General features: G+C 37.9%; 2 protein-coding genes and 1 pseudogene across 2 annotated transcripts in view; 1 reads left to right on the top strand and 2 right to left on the bottom strand.

Moving 5' to 3' along the window:
* The window catches only part of PARPBP (PARP1 binding protein), an 82,742-nt gene extending 69,296 nt beyond the window's left edge, over positions 1–13,446 (bottom strand). The window contains exons 1-2 of the mRNA XM_030856240.2: positions 13,387–13,446; positions 9,437–9,592 (exon numbers count right to left, since the gene is read on the bottom strand). Coding sequence (XP_030712100.1) covers positions 9,437–9,589 — 153 coding nt within the window. The 5' untranslated portion in view covers positions 9,590–9,592; positions 13,387–13,446. The remainder of the gene's footprint in view (positions 1–9,436; positions 9,593–13,386) is intronic.
* Positions 1,344–2,508, bottom strand: LOC138842831 (E3 ubiquitin-protein ligase RNF149 pseudogene; annotated as a pseudogene).
* Positions 13,447–13,522: 76 nt separating the features above from the next.
* NUP37 (nucleoporin 37) overlaps positions 13,523–25,470 on the top strand; it is a 41,099-nt gene continuing 29,151 nt past the window's right edge. Inside the window, exons 1-3 of the mRNA XM_030856245.2 lie at positions 13,523–13,595; positions 14,825–15,040; positions 23,884–24,008. Of these exons, the coding sequence (XP_030712105.1) occupies positions 14,885–15,040; positions 23,884–24,008 (281 nt within the window). The 5' untranslated portion in view covers positions 13,523–13,595; positions 14,825–14,884. The remainder of the gene's footprint in view (positions 13,596–14,824; positions 15,041–23,883; positions 24,009–25,470) is intronic.

Raw genomic sequence — 25,470 nt, forward strand, 5'->3', positions numbered from 1 at the left:
TCTACATATCTGACTCTTTCAAATCTCTATATCTTTTATAAAGATATTTTCTAACTACTATCCAAATTTAAGACAAGGTGCTCAAACTGCCTTAAAATAATTAACTCTTTACTCAACCATATGGAGGCAACTAAGGAAATTATCTTTATTGTCCTTGGAGTAGAGACCTGTTATATAAAAATTACGAAAATTAATTATATTTCATGAAATTAGTTCAATGAACAACCAAAAGAATGAGTAACTCTCAAACACTGGACCCATAACCCAAATGTAAGACAGATTTGTAATATCTCAGCATTGCATCAAAATTGTATACTTTACTTCCCAATCCCACAAAGGTTACATACCATAAAATTTCCAAGTGGTATTTAAGTTAAATAAATCCAGTTATTTAGAGTTTCAAAACTAAATTGTTTTATCTCAAAAATTCCTAGAAACTATTTTGGTATAACATCCTTCATGTTAAAAATAAATTAAGATTTTGCCTAATATAAATGTACAAATCTCATACTAATGACTATAACTAGTTAAAGTAAAACTATACAAGCTTTTTTATTTTTTTCAAGAAAACTGGTTACTTGTTTATTGTGTTACAACAGCAATGAAAAGTCCCCATCTACCACCCTTTATAACTGTAAAGATTAAACTGCAGTTGGAATCAGTATATTCATCATTTACCCCCAAAAACGCCATATCAGAGTACATCAGAGTCTGTCTACTCCATTTCTTTAACAAGCAATGAAGAACTTCATGCTCGTGCACAATACGGAATCGTAGCTTTTTTTATTTGTACAGAAAAAAATGGACAAAACTTCCCTCCCCATCAAGGTTGTTAGAGGAAATTAGGTAATGAAAGGGAGAAATGCAAATCCTAAAGTCAACCAGTGCTTTTCCCATAACTCCAAATAAAAAACAACAATGAAAGTGCTCTAAGGTCTGGAAATCTCTCTATAGTACAGAGGTGCAAGGAAGCGATAGATTTCTCTCATCACATTTACAAGTTTAATGTTCTAAAAAAGTCTTTCCTCCAGGGAAACTCATGTGATCAATTACTGAATATAATCACACAACTCCATTTGAACTAGTCTGAATTCAATGTGCTTAGTCTAGAACCATCCTTGATTAGAATTAATCTTATGATACATTTTAATAGATAAATATATGAAGACTAATCAAAAATTATTTTTAAGAATAAAGTATCTTAGCCCTTTGTATATCAAATCAGAACCTGAAAGGTAAAAGAATGTACATTATTTTCACATATACAAACTATGTGCTAAAGTAAAAAAAATAAAATGTCCTTTAATTCAAGCCCAAGCTCTGTCCATGAAACTGCCGGCAGGTTATACGCCAGGAGAAAGTCCTTCACACTGAGGGTCACTCCTGCTTGTCTCTAGCAAGGCCGTGTTTTCACCATCATCCTCTTTAAAACTGGCCTCGCAAGGCAGCACGGAGTCGCTGGTGGTGGGCAGTGCTGAGCTGCCCGCGTCACTTCTGTCACCATCTGGTAAAGTAAGACTCAGATCTGCAGTCGAAACGCCCCTGGGGGAGATTCTGGGGCGGGCGTCTCCTGCATGTCCTCAAGCTCTCTCCAATATCCCAGGGCTTTGATGACATCAAGTTTACACATTGGACACATTCGGTGATCCAAAAGCCATGGGTCAATGCATATTCTATAAAAAATATGCTTGCATGGCAGGATTCTGATAACATCCTTTCCTTTAAAATTTTCAATACACACTGCACAACTTTCAGCATCAACATCAATTCCCTTTTCTCCATGCTTTACAGTACGAAGAGGAAGCTGCCCAATAAGTTTCTTTGTTTCTTTCTATGGCTCTGACTTCCAAACTGTGAGCCAGTGTATAGGAAGCGCTGTATATAGTAAAATATTAGCCAGGCTAATGAGATAATCATTATGGTGATGAAGGCGATGGCCACAAACACCACTGACTGACTGCTGATGAACTCCTGTACGTGCCGTGTGCCGAGCCCTATGGTCATTGTGACCGGAATGTCTTTCTGCACCAGATCCACAATTTCTCTTCCTTTGGGGTCGCTAACAATAATGACTACTATATTTCCGGTTCCCGCGTGGGACAAGGGCGCGGTGAGGTTCCCGTGGCGCTCCTCGTTGTACGGGACCACGGCCGAGGCGTTCCACCACACTGCCGCCAACACCTTGTCCTTGAAGGTGCCGCCCCCGCGGCCGCGGGGCACGAGGAAGCGCGTGCAGGACGCGCAACCCTCGGGGTCACAGTCCTCGGCGTGCGGGACGCCCACCAGGCCCCGCGCGCCCTCCTTGGGCGAACTCTCGCCAAAGCGGCCGCTCTCCGAGGCGCTCCGCACGCTCTGGTTGGCCTACGGGTCCACGTACTCGGTGCTCACCATGGCCGACTACCACTGGAACACCCGGCCCCGGGTCCCGGGCGCGCACAGGGCCAGCGCTAGCAGCGCCAGCGCGCCGCGGGCCCCGCTGCGGGCCTCGGGCCGCCGCCGCCACGCCATGGCCCTGCCGCCGGGCTGACTGGGAGAGGGCCGGGCGGGAGCCGGAGGGCGCTGGCGTGCGAGGCCACCAAAAAGCGCGGAGAAGTCGACGCCAGCTGCAGAGCCCGGGAAGACCCAGTCCCAGCGGCCCATACAAGCTCTTGATCTTGTGAGAAAAGGTTTTGACTAGATTAACAGTGTTTATACTGGGATTATAAAAACATTTTAAATACAAATAAAAATGCACTCCAAATATCAGCTTTCATGATCAGGTGCCCACCATGACAGCGTAATGTTATTCAAACCAGTAACAACTGATTGAGAGGGTCTGTGGTCAAATCAGAAAATGTTTTGCTAGGAAAACACGCCAGCTGGCTAATATCTGAAGGAAGTTCAAAATGTTCAATGCTTTAGTTCTCTGATGGACATAAGAAGGATTGTATTTCACAAGAATAAAATGAGAAAAATGGAGAGTTACGTTTTATCCGAGCGCTTGTACTTTTTACATTTTACCAAAGTTACTTTTATAATTATTCAAAATTTTAAATAAACTTTACATTTTTAACTAACTGGAATTCTTGTTATGGAAAGAGAAAAGATAACAGATTTACTTAAGAGCATTAATTGGCTGTGTGACCTTGAGTAAGATACTGAAATCCCTCTGACTCAGCTTCCTTGGTTATAAAGTAAGACTGTACAGATTAAATAACACCTGATAAATGTTAGGTAATAAAAACTGTCAGTTTCCTTTCTCTTTTCTTATTCAAAGTAAAATAATTATTTGTTTGTTGGGGGAAGGGTAGTAGATAAATGTAATACAATTTTAAAAACAGTTTCTTCTTATTTGTTATGTCACTGTTGGATCATTTTCAAATCTAACAGTCAACCCCAGGTGCTGTGATTGCTTCCTATGAAGCTATAAAATTAATAGCTTTGTTTCATCCAAAGGACCATTTGTAATGTTCTTAAGGCTACTTAAGGTGAATAACAGCCTTAATAACATAATGGCCAGACAAATTAAAACTATGAAGCCAATTCCGAAGAAAAGAAAGGCTAAAATTTTATTTGCAATGTAGTAATGAAGTTATACATATTTGCCATATAACGAAATTAATAATCCTCAGTGAATCTATAATAGCTTAAATCTTTAGCGGTATTAAAACTGCTAGAGAGGTGTTATATTATTTAAGCTAAAATATCCCCCCACCTAAGAAAATATTCCAAGACCCTAAAACTCAAAAGTTATTTTCTTTCTCCCCACTAAAGCAGTTAAGAAAACAAGCACACCAATAAACAGACTAACAACTCTACCAGGTATTCAAAGGTTTCATTGTAATCAAATGTTATTGTAAGGACTATTACTTTAGGGGCCTATGTTCTCAAACTTCAGAGAATTAAAAAACTAAACAGAGCTCAAAGTAGAGGGTGGAAAATATAGGTGAAGGATATATACAACCAACTCCACCTTTTTATTACTATCTGCTACTTATGAATGCACCTGCAGGCAAGTGTATGTTGTTTCACATTGCCAAGTGACTTGAAGTCTGAGCACAGATGGGGATGCCTGAGCTGACTCTGTACATGGAGAGTTAAAGTAAAACTGACCCACGACCCACCATATCCACTGCACACGTGCATGCATATATACATGAACTTGGAAAAGTTTAGTTGCAATTCATCTTTCCTCTTCTTTCCCACCCAGAGTCTGAATTTTCAAAGTGAATTAACAAGTAGAAAATTAACAAGTAGAAAGTGATACTGAGTGAATGCTACATAGACAAATCCTGAAGAAAAAGTGACTTGTATTGAATATTTCAATATGTCAAAATTTTTACAATGAGAACTAAATTTTCTTCAGGGTACATTTCACTTAGCTTGTGGATATATTTTTTTAATTATTCATAAACAAACAAAGGAGGTGATCTGAACATGGTCTGTTTGATTCCAGAACAATAGTCCTCAATCACTATTCAATAATGATTCTTAATAATTTCACTTTCTCTCTCTCCTTATTTTCTAGTGCATGGTCACCAAGGTTTAACCTTAAGCTGGCCCATTCCATTATACAATACCCTCATAATATATTATTTACCTTAGTACCATTTCTTCAGATTACTAAAGAAGGACAGATTTTTTTTAAAATGCTCAGGCAGTAAAATTGGCAAGACTTGAAAATGAATTACAAAGGGGAGCAAAGGAAAGAGACCCTATGATGGTCCTTAGGTATCTAGCTTCAGTGACTGAGTGTGGAAGGTAAGGTAGGTGGTAAGTTGAGGAAGCAAACAATGTGATCTACTTTTAAAAATTGATGTGGAGACAGTAATCAAGGTAAAATGTCCAGTGAGTACTTGACCATACCAGAGTAAGACTCCGTAGAGAGGTCTAGCATATGAATACTGGTGAAATAGGAAGTATATCCAGTGAAAGTGGGTAAACGGAGCGCACTGGAAGATATCAACAAAGTGTATAACATATATCTAAAATATATGTACAACTCTTTCAAAGAGTGAGAAAGAGACAAAAATAAGTTGACAGTAAAATAAGCACAGGAAATGAATAAACAGTTCAAAAAAGGATACCTAAATGGTCAGATAAGAATTTTAAAAGGTGCTAAATGCTTTAGCTAGCAGAAAAATCAAAATGAAATATCACTTTTTTTCTTTTCTAATGAAGTTTGATAACACCTAATATGAAGAGAAATAAGAAAATGGTACTCTCCTACACTGTTGATATAAATGTCAATTCTAACAGCCAAGTTGAAGAGCAGTATGGAAGTATCAAGGCAAATTAAAGATGTACCTACTATATGACCCACTGAGTATGGGGCTTAGATTACGTCTTGCTCAGTGCACAGACATCTCATTTCAGTGCAAAACTGTAATACCAAACAACTTCAAACAACCCAAAAGTCCATCTACGAATAAAATGTATCAGTCACACAAAGGATGACTGTTAAGATGAATAAATCGTATCAAATTTTCTGTCTATCAGTACCTGATGAAGTCCTGAAAACAATGTTGGATGATAAAACCAAGACGCAGAAAAATGTATACCATTTGTTATAATTTTAAAACAGACACTTTAACAGTGCAATTTGTACAACTGGATATACAGAGAAGCACCTCCTGGTATAAAATACCTAAAATTACAGGAGAAAATAGGAAAACTTTTATTAAGTATGACTGAATTGTCCATAAGAGAAGGGAAATTACAAAAGGTCAAAAGCAGTGAAAAAGTGCCAATACAGAAGGGTAAGCAAATGGCAGGGTCTGTGCTTCCCTGGTGTCTACCACGCCCTGGCATTTAAGAACCTGATTTTTATGAACTCTGAGCACAAAGTTTAGGAGACAAAGCTGACCATAAGAAGGCAGGAAACTGGATCAGAGACATTCCTTGCCCACCTTCCATATACAGCCAAAAGCCCCTAAAGATCAACAATCTTACTGTGTCCACTAGAACAAAATCTGCCCAGCAGAAGGTGATGGTAGAGATACATGCTGGTGAAGATTTCTGAAGCAGTCTCAGCATTGTGCTTACCTCTCTGGGTAATCTTCACTTAGATTTTTGCCTAATACTTAGTTTCTGCTGAGATAGGGGAAACCAGTCATCTACCTTGACAGAAAATTGGGGGTTTATTCCCTGGACAGGGTAAAATAGTCTCTGGATTGAAGAATGCAGCTAAGGAAGAGAGCCCAAATGAAAATCATAGGAATCACATGACATTTTATATTCTAAATTTTGACACACTTTTCAGGCACCCATCACATAGGCAGCTCAACTTTACACCCTTCATGCAGGAGGAAAGAAGACTCTTTTCCGAGGAAACTGTTCCAAAAGGGATATCCTAAAGATATCAACATCAAAGCTTCTCCAACCAAATGGCCCAGTAAGATCAGGTTGACAAGCCCTAACCCTGCACAAAGAGCTTCCAATAAACATTTTAGTGCTCCACTTAAATATAGGTGGATGGCCAAGGATCACCATGAAGGAAGTCTCTAATCAGAAGAAAGGAAGTCCTTCCCAAATAAAACTAACAAAAACAAGGAACTTGGAGGAAACACATTATGCAAGAAGATGAAAACCTCAACAAAATATTATTAATAGTCTCAAAGGAGAAAATATTAGACCCAGGAATCAAGAACAGTATGACATTATAAAAAGAGAACAAAAAAGGGCTCTTAGAAATAAAGAGGACATTAGCAGAAAATCTAATAATTATGTCACCATTAAGCTAAAAAACTATTAAATGTGGAATCTTTGACTATTGGTTGAAAGAAAAGTAAAACAAGGTGAATGGATAAATAAAGTGATACATCCATATAACAGAATATCATGCACTGCTAAAAAGAAATGAGCTATCACACCGTGAAAAGACACAGAGGAACCTTAAATGCATATTACTAAATGAAAGAAGTCAATCTGAAAAGGCTATATACTATGTTCCAAATATGTGACACTCTGAAAAAGGCAGAACTATGGTGACAGTAAAAAGATCAGTGGTTTCCAGGGACTGAGGAGAGGGAAAGATGAATAGTAGAGCACAGAGGGTTTTTAGGGCAGTGAAACTATTCCATACATACTATAATGGTGGACATATATCATTATACATTTGTCAAAACCCACAGAATGTACAACACCAAGAGTGTTTAGGGGGGCTTCCCTGGTGGTGCAGTGGTTGAGAGTCCGCCTGCCGATGCAGGGGACACAGGTTCGTGCCCCAGTCCGGGAAGATCCCACGTGCCACAGAGCAGCTGGGCCCGTGAGCCATGGCCGCTGAGCCTGCGTGTCCAGAGCCTGTGCTCTGCAACGGGAGAGGCCACAACAGTGAGAGGCCCACGTACCGCAAAAAAAAAAAAAAAGCAATCTGGGGCAAGGAGGAAGAAAGGGAAGAAATTAACATGTATATAGACAGCTAAACAGTTGTACTGGCCTCCTTGCTATGCCTTGAACATGCGAGGCATTTTCTACCTCAGGGCCCTTGCATCTGCTGTTCCCGTTGCTTGGTAGTCCCTTGCCACAAAAATTTCCACAACTCTTCCTTCTTCCCCCCTTTCAAATCTTTGTTCAGATGGCATCATCTTGATGAGGCCTTCCTTGACCACCCTATTCCAAATCACAAGAACTCTCCCACCCCAAACTCTAAACACTCCTTAGTAGCATCTCTATTTTATTTTCCTCTGCAGCACTTATTATGACCTAAAATGCTAAATATCTTATTTATTAGAGAATTATCTGTCTCTCCTCACTAGAAGATAAATCCCATAAGAGCAGGTATTTCTTTCAATGGTATATTCCTAGAATATGTATATTCTTAGAATAACGTTATTCTAAGAACTTAATAAATGTGTGGAAAGAATAACTGACTACCTAAGATAGAATTTTGTCAAAATTTTTCTATGTTCAAAATTTATCTTAATAAACATTGTTTTAAATATGCAAAACAGCAAACTATCCACACTTAGGAAAAACTATCTCTTGTTTTAAGATTATAGAATTCCTAATTTTCAGGTGTTAAATTATTCTTCCTTTTTCAAAATGATGGTTCTAGTCACTATTTTTTCTCAATGGCTTTACGTGCTAACATGAGAAATGTTCAAATCTGTCAATATCCAATTTGGGGGGGAAATTTTATTGGTAAATGAAATCTAAAAGTCTGGGAACTAGTGACTTATAGGATTAAAATAATTCATCAGGGACTTCCCTGGCAGTCCAGTAGTTAAGACTCCATGCTTCCAATGCAGGGGGCACGGCTTCGATCCCTAGTTGGGGAACTAAGATCCCACATGCGGCGTGGCACAGCCAAAAAAAAAAAAAAAAAAAATTCATCAGAATGCCATTTCACTATCTAGCCCAACAGACCTATTGAAACCATTCCACCCTTCAAAAATCTTCTTCTCTAGTCAAGACAGTCTCCTTACCATTTTCAAACTATCATGATTTTAATCCCCCTGGATGCTTCCACTGAACTGACTTTTCCCTTCCTTCATCGCTTCTTTAAATTCTTCCCATCCAAAGACTTCTCTCCTTTAAGTATATTATATAAAATCCAAGAAGGCTTTCCTTACCACTCCAGCCTACATTCATCCTTCTCTCATCTGAATGCCTCTAGCTCCTTAGGTAGAGCTTATTCCAAACACTGGTTTGGCCCAAGCCGACTGTGTAAGAATCATTTCAGATTAAAAAAAGATTAAAAGGTTAAAAAAAAGACAATTTCCAGGGTCTCAGTGCAGATTAGGAAAATCAGTGTCCAAGACTGGGGTACAGAAGCCAGTTTTTTTTTTTTGCGGTACGCGGGCCTCTCACTGTTGTGGCCTCTCCCACTGCGGAGCACAGGCTCTGGACATGCAGGCTCAGCGGCCATGGCTCACGGGCCCAGCTGCTCCGCGGCATGTGGGATCTTCCCGGACCGGGGCATGAACCCGTGTCCCCTGCATCGGCAGGTGGACTCTCGACCACTGCGCCACCAGGGAAGCCCCAGAAGCCAGTATTTTTTAAAAGCCCTCCCAAATGATTCTGCTTCACAGCCTGGCTTAGGAATAATTAATCTATACTACAGAGCCTGAAATTAGTCATAAAATATTGCATTAAATAAACATTATTTATATGTGCTTTCTAGAACTTTTCAGAGAAGAAGTTTTATCAAATAAAAATAATTTTTAACCATAATCATAATAGTTGTATGTTTACCTTAAGATTTTAAATTAAATATCAAATGTGCATGTCCCATGTCAAATTATACATATAAAAGCCTTAATTTTGAAACAAATCATTTCAAATCCAATTGTAACATTTTGACAAATATATGCAGAGGCATTTGTGAATACAGTATATTGATATTATCATAGGAGAGCATATACTGCAAAGAAATTAATGTAATTAAGTTTATTCAAATGTGCAGCAAACAAAATTCACTTAAAAAAAAAAGTTAACCTAAATACAGTCTACTAACCTGTTTGTTGTTCTCTGCCATGGAAAGCTGCAATGCCAAGAGCATGGAGTCTGCACCACATACAGTAGTTCTCTCAGAGTTACAAAAAGTGTGCCAATTCCTTCTGAACTCTTTAATCATATCCAAGACAGACTTCTGATTAAGCACAGCCATCCTCTTAAAGTAAGACAGAAGGCAATGTTAAAAAGCCTTATTTTAGTTGGAAATTGATATTTAACATGTATAAGGAAGCAGAGTTACAGAAAAATAAATAGTGAACAAGGTCTTTTCATATTTATAAGATTGCTTTTAATTAAATTTAGGAAAACAGAATAATACAATTTCTGCCCAATCGTATTTTCCTCTCCTCTAGTTTTCTTAAGCCAAATCTTTGAAAATAACAAAATCCAACCTTCAATCTGAAAATTCATACAAAACAGATAAATGCAAATTCTGCAAACATAATTATAGACACAAACGTAGCTAATTAAAGCTGTATTTTTTAAAATACTTATTTTGAGATAGATGGTAACATCTACGGTAAAACGCAAAAGAAACAATTTCCTCCTATCCCTATACTGTCCCAAAAGGGATGGTCTATTTTCCACCCCTTTGAATCTGGGTCAGCCTTGTGACTTGATTTGACCAATAAAATGTGTCAAGAATGACATCATGGGAGTTCCGAGCCTAGATCTAGTTCCAAAAGGCCCATGCTGAAAAGAGTTAATATAGCAGGCCTGACTACTACCCTTTGAAAAGCCTGCTTACAGGGTTGGCATCTGGGAACTTAGATTTCAGGACGATTTCCTGTAAGAATGGTTCACTGTGCCTCAACTATTTGTATAAATAATATAGCTTATGCTGAACATATGCTTTTCTTTTGAGTCTGGAATTTGGGAACATAGAGGGTACCTACATGTTCAGACCTCAGTAGATTCCCTGGGCACTGAATCTCTAAAGAGCTTCCCTGACAGATAACATTTCATGTGTTGTTGTAACTTGTTGCTGGTAGAATTAAGTATATCCTGTGTGACTCCACTAAGAGAAGACTTTTGGAGGCTTGTGCCTGATCTCCCCTGGACTTCACCCCATGTATCAATACCTTGTCCCTTTGCTGATTTTGCTTGGCATCTTTTTGTTGTAATATATTATAGCATGAGTACAACTGTATGCTGAGTCCTCTGAGTCCTCTTAGTAAATTATTCAACCTGAGGTGACCTTGGGGACCTCCTGACACAGGCCTTGCAGTTTTAGCTCTTACTCTCTTGCTACTCTCAGAATGACATATGAAGAAGTGCTAGTTAGCCTGCTGGAAAGGCCATATGGAGGAGAGCCAAGGCACTCCAGCTGACAACCAATACCAACTGAAAGACAAGTGAGTGAGGCTTAGATTACCTAGACCCAGTCAACCTGCCAGATGAAATACAGCACCATAAGTGATCCTAGGCAAGACCGGCAGAACCACATAACTAAGTCCAGCCCAAATCGCTGATCCGCAAAATCATAAACATTTAAAATTGTTGTTGTCTTAAAGCCACTAAATTTCAGAGTGCTTTGTTACACAGCAATAGATAACCAATACAGTAATAGATAATATTTAGAAGCTTTCTTGGTGCCAGATACTTTTCAAAAGCTTAATATGGGCTTCCCTGGTGGCACAGTGGTTAAGAATCCGCCTGCCAATGCAGGGGACACGGGTTCAAGCCCTGGTCCAGGAAGATCCCACGTGCCACGGAGCAACTAAGCCCGTGCGCCACAACTGCTGAGCCTGCGTGCTGCGGCTGCCAAAGCCCACGTGCCTAGAGCCCGTGTTCCACAACAAGGGAAGAAGCAGTGCTTCTCACTGCAGTGAGAAGCCTGCGCACCGCAACAAACAGTAGCCCCCGCTCGCCACAACTAGAGAAAGCCCACACACAGCAACGAAGACCCAATGCAGCCAAAAATAAATAAAGTGAAAAAATTTTTTTTAAAAAGCTTAATATTACCTTATTCAATCTTCACAGGAGTCCTATGAAGAAGGTCTATTATTATCCTCATTTTACATCTGAAGAAAGCAATACCCTATGCCACTCAGCTAGCAAATGGGGAAATAGACCTAAATCCAAGATGCCCAAATCCAAAAGCTGTGCTCTTAAATCACTATATTACATAACTTCTCCTGATAGACAAAGGCCTTTCAAAATAATTGGATGTAGTTCCAATGTTTTATATACTCAAGCCTATATGAGGTAGCCAATTCCTTTCTCTGAGTGTACAGACATGCCTCTAAACCTTATTTTCCCTACTTCCTTTTAAGTACCCCAGTCTCCAGCACAGTCACATGCCATTATCTTACTTGGGGTATTTTACTGTACACACTTCCATTTACTTACTCCTCTGTTATCTTTTTCTTCTTTTTTTATGTGACATAAACAGAATCCAGGGTGTTTACCAGGTATCTTGGGTTTGTATGATCAAAAAAATGGGCATGTGCCATTTACAAAATAATAATTTATAAATATAATCAGTGATGCAATTTAAAGACACAGGTAGAAGACTATAAATTAAAATATCTATAAAACTATATATCCTAGTAAATAGTAAAATTCTCTTCAAAATATCCCCTTCATCTCTTAAAAGAAAAAAAAACATAAAGTGAAGAAATAAAGCTTCAGTGATATGACTAGTTTGCCTAAAATCAATCTTCAGTAGTAAATTATTTACTGATATTATTTGAAGATACTATGAGTTTGGATTGCTAATAATGAAGACTAATCTGGAATTAGATGGTTCTGAATTCTGACTCCACCACTTAAAAGCTGTGAGACCTTTTCCAAGTTATGTCACCTCTCCCTGTCTCAGTTTCCTTGTACTGTACTGAAGATGAAAATAATAATACTCCTAACTCACAGGGTTTTGTGAAAAGCAAATGACATAAATACAAGGTAAGCTTTTACAACTATGCCTGGCACATGTAAAAGTGAATCTCATCGAAGGGTCAGCATACTTTTGGAAAGGTTCAAATAGTAAACTTTTGAGGCGTTCAGGCCATCGGGTCTCTTCCAACTACTCAACTTGACCTTGCAGTGTGAAACTAGCCACAGACAATACATAAACAAATGAGTATAGTGGGCTTCAGCAAAACTTTACAGAAACTGAAATTTGAATATCATAATAATTTTCACATGTCACAAAATATTATTCTTCTCTTGATTTTTTTTTTTCCAACCATCCAAACATATAAAAGCCATTCTTAGCTCAGGAACTGTCTGCACAATAACAGGTAGTGCCACTAGTTTGCCAAGCTTGGTCTAGCCTCAACTCTTCCAGTAGCTAGCTGGCTGTGTGAGCCCAGACAATAAGCCTTACACCTGACTGCCTAGGTAGAGATATAATACTTTCCACAAATCAATGAGACAACGAATATGCAAGCATTCTGAATGTCAGGCTGAACTATACAAAAAGCTCTGATGAGCCTAAATTTCTTCACCTGTAAAAGAGGGAAGATTATCTCCTACCTCATAAAATTAGGAGACGTTAGTGAGGCAAGTAAATAATCCACCTAGTGCCGGGCACTTAGTAGATGCTCAATAAAAAAAAAGGGGGTGTCGTTGCTGTTCACGGTCAGAATGCAGGTCCTAACAGTTCCTTGGGAGGATATAACAGGGAGAGGGCGAAAGCAGCGGAATTGGAGTCTACGTACGCTTTAGGATTGGAACCCTGGTTTCCTGCCTAACTAATGAATCTAAGTAGGGCTCTGTGAGCCTTATTCATCCAGTCAGCAGATGATACCTCAGGTCCTTTCAGCTCCATCACTGGAACCTACGAACTCTGTTCAACACCCCCAGACCAAACCAGGCCCCAGTGCAAAGACACTGCACAAATAATACCGGTCACATGGCGCTCTGCTGTTACCGAAAAATCTCCTCACAAGCCGCGCTTGAATCACCACTTAAAGTGTGACAGGCGGGCGAGGAGGAGGCGACACTCACCTGGCTCGGGGGAGAACCGGGAGGTGCAGACTCGCCTGAAGAAAGCTCCAACCCGGCTGCAATGAGTGACCGCGCGTTTACATTTTAAATATCGCGGGAGGGTCGGGGAGCCAATCGCAGCTCCCGCCCTCTGACCCGGAAGCAGAACCGGCGCGGAGCAGCCCTTGGCGAAGACTAGTTCCCCTTTAGCTGCTTCCAGGCGCCCTCAGGTGCGTATCGGGCGTGAGCCCAAGGAGCAGCCCGTCTGTGCTCCCGGCCGCCCCACGCCTCTACTCTATCTCTGGAAGTTCCTCCTCTCCCCGGGCCGTTCCCCCCCACTTCCCTCCGACCTCGGGCTCCGGGAGGTGGTAGCGGGGTCTCGCGGGACTTGACAGGCGTCGGGGCTCTGCCGGGACTTATCTTGTTCCCTCCCTCCTCTGTCTTAGCAGTTTTAGAAGGGCAAGTCCAGCCCGCCTTATACAGTGAGACCCTGAGACTGTAATTAGACTGGGCACTACTTTAATGAGCAATTAGGGACCGAGTTTCCGGATCTGGAATCTTTTGCACTTCCCACACTGATATCTTACCTGTTGGTCACCCTTAACAATTTTCAGTCCCCTTAAGGTTTCTAGTTTACAGATTCCCCGAGGTGCAGCTCATCTCATATGATTCTCAGTAAATACTCATCAGGTGTTTGATGTGTTTGTTATGGAGCCCAGATGTTTTCAGGACAACTACCGTCCAATTAAAAAAAACAAAACAACAAGGACAAAAAAAAACTGACCTCTTTAGAATCCATAAGTCTCATCTGGGAATGCTACTTCTAGAATGCCCACCAGCCCATGAAGTTTTGTGCCTGGCTTTATGAATATTATTTTTGTATCCCATGTTGGCACTCCTTCCTCCAGATCGTATATTTTGTATCTGCTTATAGTAAAGCACTTTTCACACTGAATCACAAATAATCCTGGATTGTGAGCTCCTTCAAGGCAGGAGTCTGTTTTTCTTCTCTGGTACTGGTGTCCAACACTTGGGAAGGTCTCAAATTCTGGCTCCTGTTATGAGCTTGGAAAGCTAGTTAACCATCTAAAGTCTCGATTTCTTCATCTGTAAAATGGGGATCAGAGCACCTCCCTCTTAGGCTTGTGCAAGTATTAGATGTGATAATGTCAGTAAAATACTTAACGTGGCACCTGCAAATAGTGCTCCATGAATGTTAGCTATCATTAATTTTTTATGAATATATTTACTATTAATGTGATTCCATCTTTAAGTACTCACTGTATCTTTTAAACTAAGCAGAATTTTGTGGTGACTTATTCTGCAAGTATCATTCACAAAGTATATGAATAAGTAATTTTTTTTTGATCTGCTGGAAGTCACATCCTTATTTTGATTAATTGTGTAAAGTAATCCTTTGACGGTTTCTATCTAACTGTTCCTGTGCTGTAATCCACAGTTTCGTGACCTTGTCCGATAGAAGGCTATTTTTACAACTGCACAAGTTTTGCCATACAGGATGAAGCAAGATGCCACAAGAAATGCTGCCTACACTGTGGATTGCGAAGATTATGTGCATGTGGTAGAATTCAATCCCTTTGAGAGTGGGGATTCAGGAAACCTAATTGCATATGGTGGCAATAATTTCGTGGTCATTGGCACATGTACATTTCAGGTTAGTGTACAAAACTGCAGTGAATGACAGTGAAAATATTTCATTGATAAGAAAACTTATACAAACTTTGGTAAACTTCAGCTAAACTTTAAAAGTATATTGAGTTTGAATGTTTAAAAAAAAAATGATGTGAAGAACTACTGAGAAAGACATTCCCAATAATATATACCTGATACTTGTGCAAACATTCAATAAGTAGTTAAAAAGAATGTAGTTGACCCTTGAACAACACGGGTTTGAACTGCATGGTTCACTTATACGTGGACTTTTTTCAGTAGTAAATATTAGGATACTATAGGATCTTAAGTTAGTTGAATCTGCAGATGCCAAGGAGCTGCCCACAGGGAGGGCCTAGTGCAAGTTATAATAGGATTTTTGACTGCAAGGAGGGTCATCGCCCTAACTCCTGCTGTTGTTCAGGGGAAAGCCTATGTATATAAGACTTCTCTTGTGCCTCGTGATTAGAAATGGAATATTCTGGTAATTGAAGTTTATGATTAACTGAACATATGTACAGGGAAAAATATCAATTCGATGAGATCTGATTAATTACTAAATCCAGCTTTTCTGTTGATACATTCCAGTTTAACATAGGAAACAAGCTAGTATTGAGAGCTTAAAAAACGATCCTCCAGGAGATTTTATAGCTATGATGATATTCAGCTTTCCTATTAATATGCTGTCATACTTTTTATACATCTAGAGTATACAAAGTGTGAGATCATACTCATTGAACAGTCAGTTTAACATAGTCATTAAGACAGTGAACTCTGGAGCCAAAATGGCTAGGTTTTTACTTCTTGCTGGCTTTACCTCTTAATAGCTATATGGCCTTGAACAGGTACTTAACCTAGCTTCTATAAAAATGAGGAAGATAATACACTTGACCCTTGAACAATGCAGAGGTGAAGGGTGCCAATAGGTGCGGTCAAAATCCAGGTGTAACTATAGTACCCTGGTTCCTCATATGTGGATTCAACCAACAGCTGATCATATAATCCTATAGTATGTATGTCTTGAAAAAAATCTGCATATAAGTGGATCCACACAGTTCAAACTCATGTTGTTCAAGGGTCAACTGCACTTAATAGGGTTTTGTGAGAATGTCATGAGTTAGCATGTACAGTTCCTGGAAGGCATCTGACAGATTTAATACATATGTATGTTTTAGCTGTCATTGATTTGGTCATTGGTGACACTCAGGCACAGCCCCATATTTGATGGTGTGGTGCACACCATCTTTTCTCACAAGAAAGCCAGTTCTACATGTAAGAGAGACTTTGAACAATGAGAGGTCAACCCTCAGGAATCTCTGGTTAATCCTTTATTTATTAGAATGTTATTCATGGAACACTATTTCCAAAATTGAGGTTAATCAATGAGGTAATTTGACAGTGACCAATTTTCAAGATTTAAACTTTACACCAAAGTGATATTATAAACATTGTAAATATTATTTCCTCTTTTACTGAGGAGGCAGTTTGGTATCTTACAGTATTTTGACATCATAAATGCAGTTTATCATTTTACAGTGCAATAAATGTATTAGGTTATACATAATTAGACTGTGTGTATATTTATCCTAAGGAGAAAGTATGAATTAAAAGCTTCAGTTTGTTGGTGTCTGAGTAGAATACAAAAGCTCTTATGTTATCCCATGTTGTCTCCTAGGATTGGGGTAGGAATTTCTAGCTTTTAGGCTAAATATGGTCCTTGGCCTAATTTCAGCTGGACTATCAGGTTAGGATCATAAAAAGTCACATGATTAACAGAAATAATGTAACACAGTCTTGAAAAAGACTGAAGGGAAACCATTTTTCTAATACAGGCTACTAACCTACAAAAGAAGAAGGCAGCCCCCTACAGATAAAATTGATATTTTGCTTCATTACTTTTAAAATTAATAGCAGTAAACATAGAATTGTGTTCAAAAGTACTGAAAAAATATGCTTTAGCTCTAGTTTATGTTCAGCTAAAAAAATGTTGAGGGAGAAAGTCAAAAAGGCAGAAGAAATAAGGAAAAAAGAAAAGGCAGAGGTGATGGGTGGCAGAGGGAAAATGACAAAATGAGAAAAAAAATTAGTAAAAACATTTGTATTGCTCTGTTATGGTTTGTGGTCATATGCATTTTCCTTGTTGATCCTCAGACCTGTGGAGCTGGCAATATGGGTCTTACCCCAAATAACCTAAGGAAAGAACTGGTTTTTTATTAATTTAACAAGTAGTGAACACAAATTATGTTCTGTGCCATGTACTGGAGATACAGTTAAACAACTGTCCCTGTCCCCATGGAATTTCCATTCTACTTCAAAGAAGTTCAGGGATTTATCTGACTAATAACTGAAAAAACAAGATCTAGATCTCATTTTTATACCCCTGTTCTTTTCCTTCTATGCTGCTATTCAGATAGGTTGAAGCTGTAGTTCAAACAGTTCTGAGGAGAATTGAGTTTCAGTAATTTGCCATTGGGGATTCAGATTGCTTCTTTTGAAGTTATTTTTTGTCCAATTAAGAACTGTTTAAACACTGTTCCTATTCTCTCATGTTAGGACCTTCAAGTTCTGTAGCACTGAATTTCTTATCTTGAGAAAAAACTAAAGTTGAAAGATTTCCACATTCCTGTCAGAAAGGCAATCCTCATTCTAAGACTGTTAGGAATACACTGCTGATGTAGTAAATGTGAATTTCAACAAAGCATTTTTCAGAATCTCGTGGTGTTCTTTTGAATATGTTGGAAATTTGAGCCAAATGATAGTACTATTGATTGGTGTCTTGAATTTGTTAAATACTCATTGAGTGCAGATCAGGTGCTGGGAACTGGTGATACATACTTTAAAAAAGCAAGGACCCTGTCCTCAAGGAGATGTTTAAGTGTAAAGCAATGCAACAGGATAACTGCTATAAAAGTAAAGGGCAGAGGGAGCATGAAAGTTTCTAAGTCTGTTCAAGAGGTCATCAGTAATAAATGGCAACCTCTTCTGGGACTTGGATGAGAACACTTGACTTAGGCAAGCACATTGAATTTATATAGAACATGAAGTCGAAAAGGATACCTAATGCTTTGGATGACAGACTTCATTTAACAAATTTTTATTGAACACCTGTTGTATGCCAGACTCTGCTCAGAATCCAAATATTCTTTAATAGATTGGATTAATGGGCCAAAAGTTGACCAAGCTAAAATTTAATAAAGATGAATATAAAGTCTTAAAATGATAGACTGCTAGAGCTAGAAGGGAGAGTTATGACTTACAGTTTTTAGTCACCTGGCTGTTCACCATGAATCAGTGCGATGATTAAACTGCCAGAGGAAGTTAATTCAGTGCTGTCCAACAGAAACACAGTGTGAGCCACAAATATAAATTTAAATGTAGTAACCACATTTTGAAATGTAAAAAGTAGATGAAATTAATTTTATTAATATATTTTTTACCCAGCATATCCAAAATATTTTATGTGGAACAATATAAAAATTACTAATGAGATACTTCTATATTCCTTTTACACTACATCTTTGAAATCTGGTGTGGATTTTGCACTTTATAAAGTGTACATGTCTCAGCTTGAACTAACCACATTTCAAGTGCTTAATAGCCCCATGTGACTGTGGCTGCCATACTGGACAGAACAACTCCATATCCTCCTCTGTAAATTGACAGTAATATTTAGTGTTTACTTCAGTACTTAGCAGTGTATTATGATTCAAAGGAGATAATGTATGTGAAGACAAATTTCAGAGTGGTGTTAAAAAGTTTAAAACTGTCATGTGAAAGAGGGATTAGACTCAGAATGGTAACTGTTTTTTATGTTATTTGTCAGCTCTATTGAGTGGAGTTGTTGCTTATAATGCTTTAAGACTGATGCTGAAACTGCTTCTTTGAGTGTGTTCGCCTAGGGGAGATCAGCTGTGGCCAGATATTTGCCGTCACTGAATTAGACTACCTCATTGATGGTTCCAGAGAGCAGAATTTGGAGCAATGAATAGAATTTACATGGAAACAGGTTTTCATTTAATGTTAAAGAGAACTCTTCGAATAATTAGAACTACCACCCAAATTGAATAAGCTCCCCCCCAAAATAGCTAGTTCCCTCTCACTTGAAAATGTTTAGAGAAGGTTTGTGCAAACTTTTTTAAAATGGTCTACTAGAGGTTTAAGCATTAGATGAAAGAAGTAGACGAGGTAAATTTTACAGTCTCATCCAACTAAAATTCTGCATCTGGCCTTAGATGGGTGTAGCGGTGGGGCCTGCCAATTTCAAGCCCTTAGAGTAGCCCTTTCACCAGCCTGGCGTTGCCCCAACCTCAAATACACTGGAGACTTGTGTGAGGATTTGTATTATAGCAAGTTTTCCAAGGTATCTTAATTTCCTGCCTATACAATACTGCCTACACCCCAGACTAAACCCAAAATAGCATTAATCTCTGCCTATACCGCACACACACCCTGGCCTTTTAGTTGGCTCAATGGCAGACATTGCTGCCAGGAAAAAAAGGTTTCACTGGTAGTACATAAAACTCAGGCTGTACAGTCCCTGGGATTTCTTTATCCCCACGACCACCCGATAACTTCATATATACCTTCGATAACAAATTACAGGACCTAATTATCAATACTGTTGTTACAGTAGCAAAATAATGTGTGTTTTGATGGTAAAAACTTCATTTTTAGAAGATTGATTTGTCAAGTGTGGAAAAATATATGTAACCCAAACTATGAAGTCAGATATGATTAGGCTCCTAACCTTACTTTTAAATTACTTAGTGATTGCTGCCTTGGGATGTCTGGCTGTTAGCTATACAGTTATTATACAGACGAATTATGAAGTAATAAAATTTGACAGTTTTTCTTTCCTTAATAAATGCATTTCTGTTTCTTTTTTTCATTTATGGAAAAATTTTTTCTGTTAAGCTCACCTGGAATTTAAAGTAATTTTCAAGGGGTATCTGAATCACATAGAGAAAGATATATGTAATATATTTGTGAGATGACTGCTGGGATTGCAAAGGCTATCCTGGAAAAATCAACACATCCACTAGGATTCAATTAAAGTACACATTATAAAACTTTGGATTTAGATTCAGGATGAATGGAATTCTTAGAACAGTCCTTCACATAATTTCTATCTGTATAGACATATGTATTCAATTAAGTATCAAGTTTCACCTGCTCTGGATTTTTTCCCTAATCCTATTTTATAATCTTAGAAACTTTTATGAAGAATAATTGTAGTCAACACAGAAGATTCCTTGGGCAAATTTGTCATGAAAAATTGTGCTTTTGTCTCAAGACCCATTTAGGGTTTTGATTTAAATAACAAAACAATGATTATTTTTAAAATTGCTATATTTTAAGCTTAGAATAATAATAATAGATCCCTGTATACCTACTACCTAGCTTAAGAAAGGGAACATTAGCAATTCCTTTGAAGCCCCCTGGGTTTTCTTTCCTTACCACCTTTTCTTCTCAGCCCGAACAGGTAACCATGTCTGAAATTTTGTTTTTCTTCAGTTACCATGTGTAGGTATTGCAAATCAGCATATTGTTTTTCAGGTTTTAAACTTTATATCAGTGAAATTATTCTGTATTATGTTCTTCTACTGTTTGTTATTGACAGTATGTTTGTTAGATTCCTCTATGTCAAAATTCATATATCTTCATTGTAGTATGGTGTTTTGTAATATGAACATACCACAATTAATCTTTTCCTCTATCGCGTAGTATTTTACTATTGAAAACATTGCCAATATGCATATTCTTGTGTCTTCTGTTTGAGTTTTGTTACCCCCTCCTTTCATCTTTTTTCTCCCTGATAGTTGGGAAGTTTTACATGTTGTTTCTCTTCTTTTAATGGTTACCATAGATATTTTAATATGCAACCTTAATTAGTGTTAAAATTAATATCTTTAACTTCTTCATGAACAAAGCAAGGACTTTTGACACTTGAACTGTCACCCCTAACGACTTATTGTTATATTTTAGTTCTCTATCATTTTTCTTTTCATTTTACCCCACAAATTCAGTATTGTTTATGTGACTAGTATTTGTTTAGATTTACCTGCATGTTTGCCTTTGATTTTTTTACTCACTGTTCCTTACATCTCAGGCCTGCCTTCTGGGGTCATTTTTCTTCACCTAAAAGCACATCCTTTACTACAAGAAAAAGTTTAAACTTTTTCTGTGAAGGGCCAGGTAGTAACTATTTTAAGCTTTGCCAGGCCATTTAAGGTGTCTGTTGCAAATTATTCTTTGTTCTTTACAACTCTTTAAAAATATAAAAATGATTCTCAGCTTGTGGGCCATACCAAACCAGACCATAGACCAGATTTGGCCCCTTAGCCATAGTTTGTCAGCCTCTGCTTTTGGAGATGCTTTAGTGAGACTTCACTGATACCAACTCTTGGTTTTGGTTTTTATGAAAATATCTTTAAAACAACTTCATTCTTGAGAAACAGTTTTGTTGTGGCTACAGTTCAACCGTTTTTCCTCTCATTTTGAAGATATTCCACTGTCTGCCTGCATTTGTTTCTGCTAAGAAGTCAATGGTTGTTCTAATTATTCCTTTTTTATAGGAAACCTGTCTTTTCTTTCTGGCTGCTATTTCTAAGATACCTCTCTCACTCTGTTCTCTTCTCTCTCCCTCCCCCCCTCCCTCCCTCCCCCTCTCCCTCTCCCCCTCACATATATGCACACACCTATATATACACACACATATGTATATATCATGAGAGTTTGTGTATTCTGAAGTTTTACTATGTTGTGTCTAACTGCAGATTTTTTTTTAAGCTGCCTAGGATTTATTATTCTTTCTAAATAAACATATTGGTACCTTTGATCAAGTATGATGAATCTTTTGCCATTATCTCTTCAAATATTGACTCTTCCCCCATTCCCTCTACTCGTTTCTTCTACAACCCTAATAAGATCTATGGTAGAACTTCTCACTGAATTCCTCTTAACATTTTTTTTTGTCTTCTCTTAGCTGCATTCTGAATAATTTTTTCAAATCTGCCTTCTAGCTCCTCTAAGCATTGATTTTTTTTTTCTCATTATGGTATTTTTATCTAGACGTTTTTATTTAGCTCCTTTTAAAATCTGTCTGGTCATTTTGGGTAATCTCTTGTTGCTTACTCATATTTTTTGATTACCTCCTCTAGATCCTTAAAAATACATCTTTTTTGTATCTAATTTATTTATTTATTTATTTATTTATTTATTTATGGCTGTGTCAGGTCTTAGTTGCGGCACTCAGGATCTTTCGTTGCAGCGTGGGGCCTCTTCGTTGCAGTGTGTGGGCTTCTCTCTACTTGTGGTGCACAGGCTCAGTAGTTGCGGCGCACACAGGCTCTCTAATTGTGGCACTTGGGCTCCAGAGCGTGTAGGCTCAGTCATTGTGGCGCGCAGGCTTAGTTGTCTCATGGCATATGGGGTATTAGTTCCCCAGCCAGGGATTGAACCCGTGTCCCCTGCATTGGAGGCGGATTCTTAAACCACTGGACTAGCAGGGAAGTCCCTGTATCTAATTTTTTAATCTGATGTCTCCAGGTTGATTCTTCTGTTTGTGTTTGTGGTACTTTGTTTTCATATGTAGTAGTACGTGCAGGTAAGATCATATTTGATTAAACTGTATCTGTCAGAACTTTATGAGACCTGTGTAGAGGAAGTTCACCCAAAGAGAATTTGCCTTTGTCAAGCGCTTGGGGCCACTGTCAACATATGGACATTTTTAAATAAATTGTCATTTTTCTGGAGCACATAGTTAATGTGAATTCCAGCCCCAAACTCATGTTAGGGCCAGCCAGTGGTCGAGATTTCTCACAAGTGACTTTTTCTCTTTCTTGGTCTTCACCCATGGTACATATTTTGCCTGGCACTTTTGGTTTTGGGGGTTTTCATCCCCTACTTCCCCTTTAAAGGTCCTGGATCTATGCAGAGGTCTCTGATCTGCATCCCTCTTTGTTCAGGCACTAAGTTTTGTCTTCCATCCCCTACAAACTGAAGCTGTTAGTTATTGGATGTGGGCAGATATCCTTAAGATAGCTTTATGCCTTGGTGCTCAGTTGCTTCTCTGGATTTGGATTTTTGCATTATTTTTGTATCAGAAAGCTTTTCTGGTTATTGTCCATATTGCCAGACAGAAATGACTTTTTAAAATTCATTTTTTTCCTCATCTTGTCATGAAAATAAACTGAAATCATTTTAGTAGTACTAAGCCAAGGAGATAAGCTGACTTTATTAAACATCTTACCCAGAATCAAATATCCAGAAGACTAATCAGTTCATTAATTGCATATTCACTGTTCATAGAGTGTAATAGTATATAGTATGGATGAATAGTTTGTAACATCCCACACATGTATCATGCCATGTATAATACTATGTGAAAATTATTGATACGCATTATAATGACTTTGAAGCATCATACGGCACAAAGTGTCTTGTACGTAATATGTTCAGTATATATTTTTTATATTATCACTTGATAATCCATGCCTGGTAATTCATTTACCTAGAATATTCTGATTCTTAGAGCATTCCATTTTCATTGTGCTTGCTGTGAAATGTATTTACTATTAAGAATAAATTGTCTCCTAAGTAAGATAAAGTATAACAAGTATATTGTTTGTTCTTAGTTACCATAGAGAGTTATTTTGTGAGGCTTAGACAGCTTCAGATATTTTTGTTGTTGTTCAGTAAACCAGTTACATCTTAATATCTGATCTGCTTTTGAACTTCTCAAAAGAATATTCATGGCCCCCTGATAAATTCTTCATTATAATGAAATACACAGTTTTATATTGTTTGTTCTCATAACTTATTAAAACATTTACTGTGTATGCTTAGGAAGAAGAAGCAGACATTGAAGGAATTCAGTATAAAACACTACGAACATTTCACCATGGAGTCAGGGTTGATGGCATAGCTTGGAGCCCAGAGACTAGACTTAATTCATTGCCTCCAGTAATCAAGTAAGTTTAACATTGTCAAGGAAAGGCAAAAGATTAGAAAATTTCAGCTCTGGTTATAAATACTTTACAACAGCATAGTCCCAGTTGTGGGGAGAAGAGCTACAGTTGACACCTGAACAACGCAGCAGGGGGTGGTTATAACCTGAGTATAATTTATAAACAGCACTCCCTCTCCGAGGTTCCTCCACATCTGAGGATTCAACCAACCACAGACTGTGTAGCACTGTAGTATTTACTATCGAAAAATATCCACATATAAGTAGACCTGTGGAGTTCAAACTCACGTTGTTCAAGGGTCAATTTGTACTTTATTTCCCTACAACTTTTAATTTCACCTCCAAGAAAGCCTTGGACAAGAGAAGGCATTTCCCTGCTGGCTTTGATCTATTTCATCCAATGGCTCTTAACTAATCATTGAAAAGGCATGGTAGCAGAGATCTACCAACATATCCAGGTCTATAGATTAGGAGCCTTCTATAATTTATTTAAACTTTATTTAAATTAAATAAACATAGGGGACTTCCATGGCAGTCCGGTGGTTAAGACTCCGCGTTTCCACTGCAGCGGGCACGGGTTTGATCCCCAGTCAGAGAACTAAGATCCCGTACACCACGCGGCTTGGCCAAAAAAATAAATAAATAAAATTAGTTAATTAATTAATTAAACTAAATGTATTAGTTGAGAAAAAATGGTTAACTTTAATGCAGTCAGAACTTGAGAAATTTAGATCCATATGATACTCATTTATCTGAAGACAATTGGAAATAAACTTTGTTTTCCAATATATAAATATAACTTCTATTTCTTCCTCAGCCATAATCTGACATGCTGAGAATCTAAAAATTTTAGGATTGAAGGCAAACTAGTTTAAAAATAGTTGTTTATTGATTAGATTTTGTTTTTTAATGTAACATACATTGGTGTACTTCTAAACAGTACCTTAAATGTTACGGTCAGTGTGAATAATACTCCAGCTTTTAATAGATAGAAGTATATCAGCTTTTATAGGTATAAAAAGTTTATCATCTTCTGTCTAATTTATTGAATTTAATATATCTTAAAGTAAGAAGGCTTATGGATAACTGAAGAAGGCAAAGACTAAGATGTATAACTATTTTTAATATCTAAAATTATTAAGTATAATATCTAATATTGACCTAGCTAAATAAAGATGCCCATCCTTTTCTGCCTTTAAGAAAAAGTTAAATGTTAAATTCATGTGGTGATTTATAATAAAATTCTACATGTTTCTTATTGAAGAGACAAATCCAATATACTAATTTTTGTCTGTTTTCCAAAGATATTTAAATGCCAACTTTGAGAAATAGTTGTAATAACACTTTTTACAACAGAGCCACAGCATCCCCTTTCTGCCCAAACAAAAACATGATTATGAGTTATGAAAACAGCTTTGGTGGGGAGAACTTTCACTTAGGCTAAAAATGGGTTTGTTTTCATTTTC

This window comes from Globicephala melas, chromosome 10, assembly GCF_963455315.2.
Source record: "Globicephala melas chromosome 10, mGloMel1.2, whole genome shotgun sequence".
Taxonomy (NCBI): Eukaryota; Metazoa; Chordata; class Mammalia; order Artiodactyla; family Delphinidae; genus Globicephala; species Globicephala melas.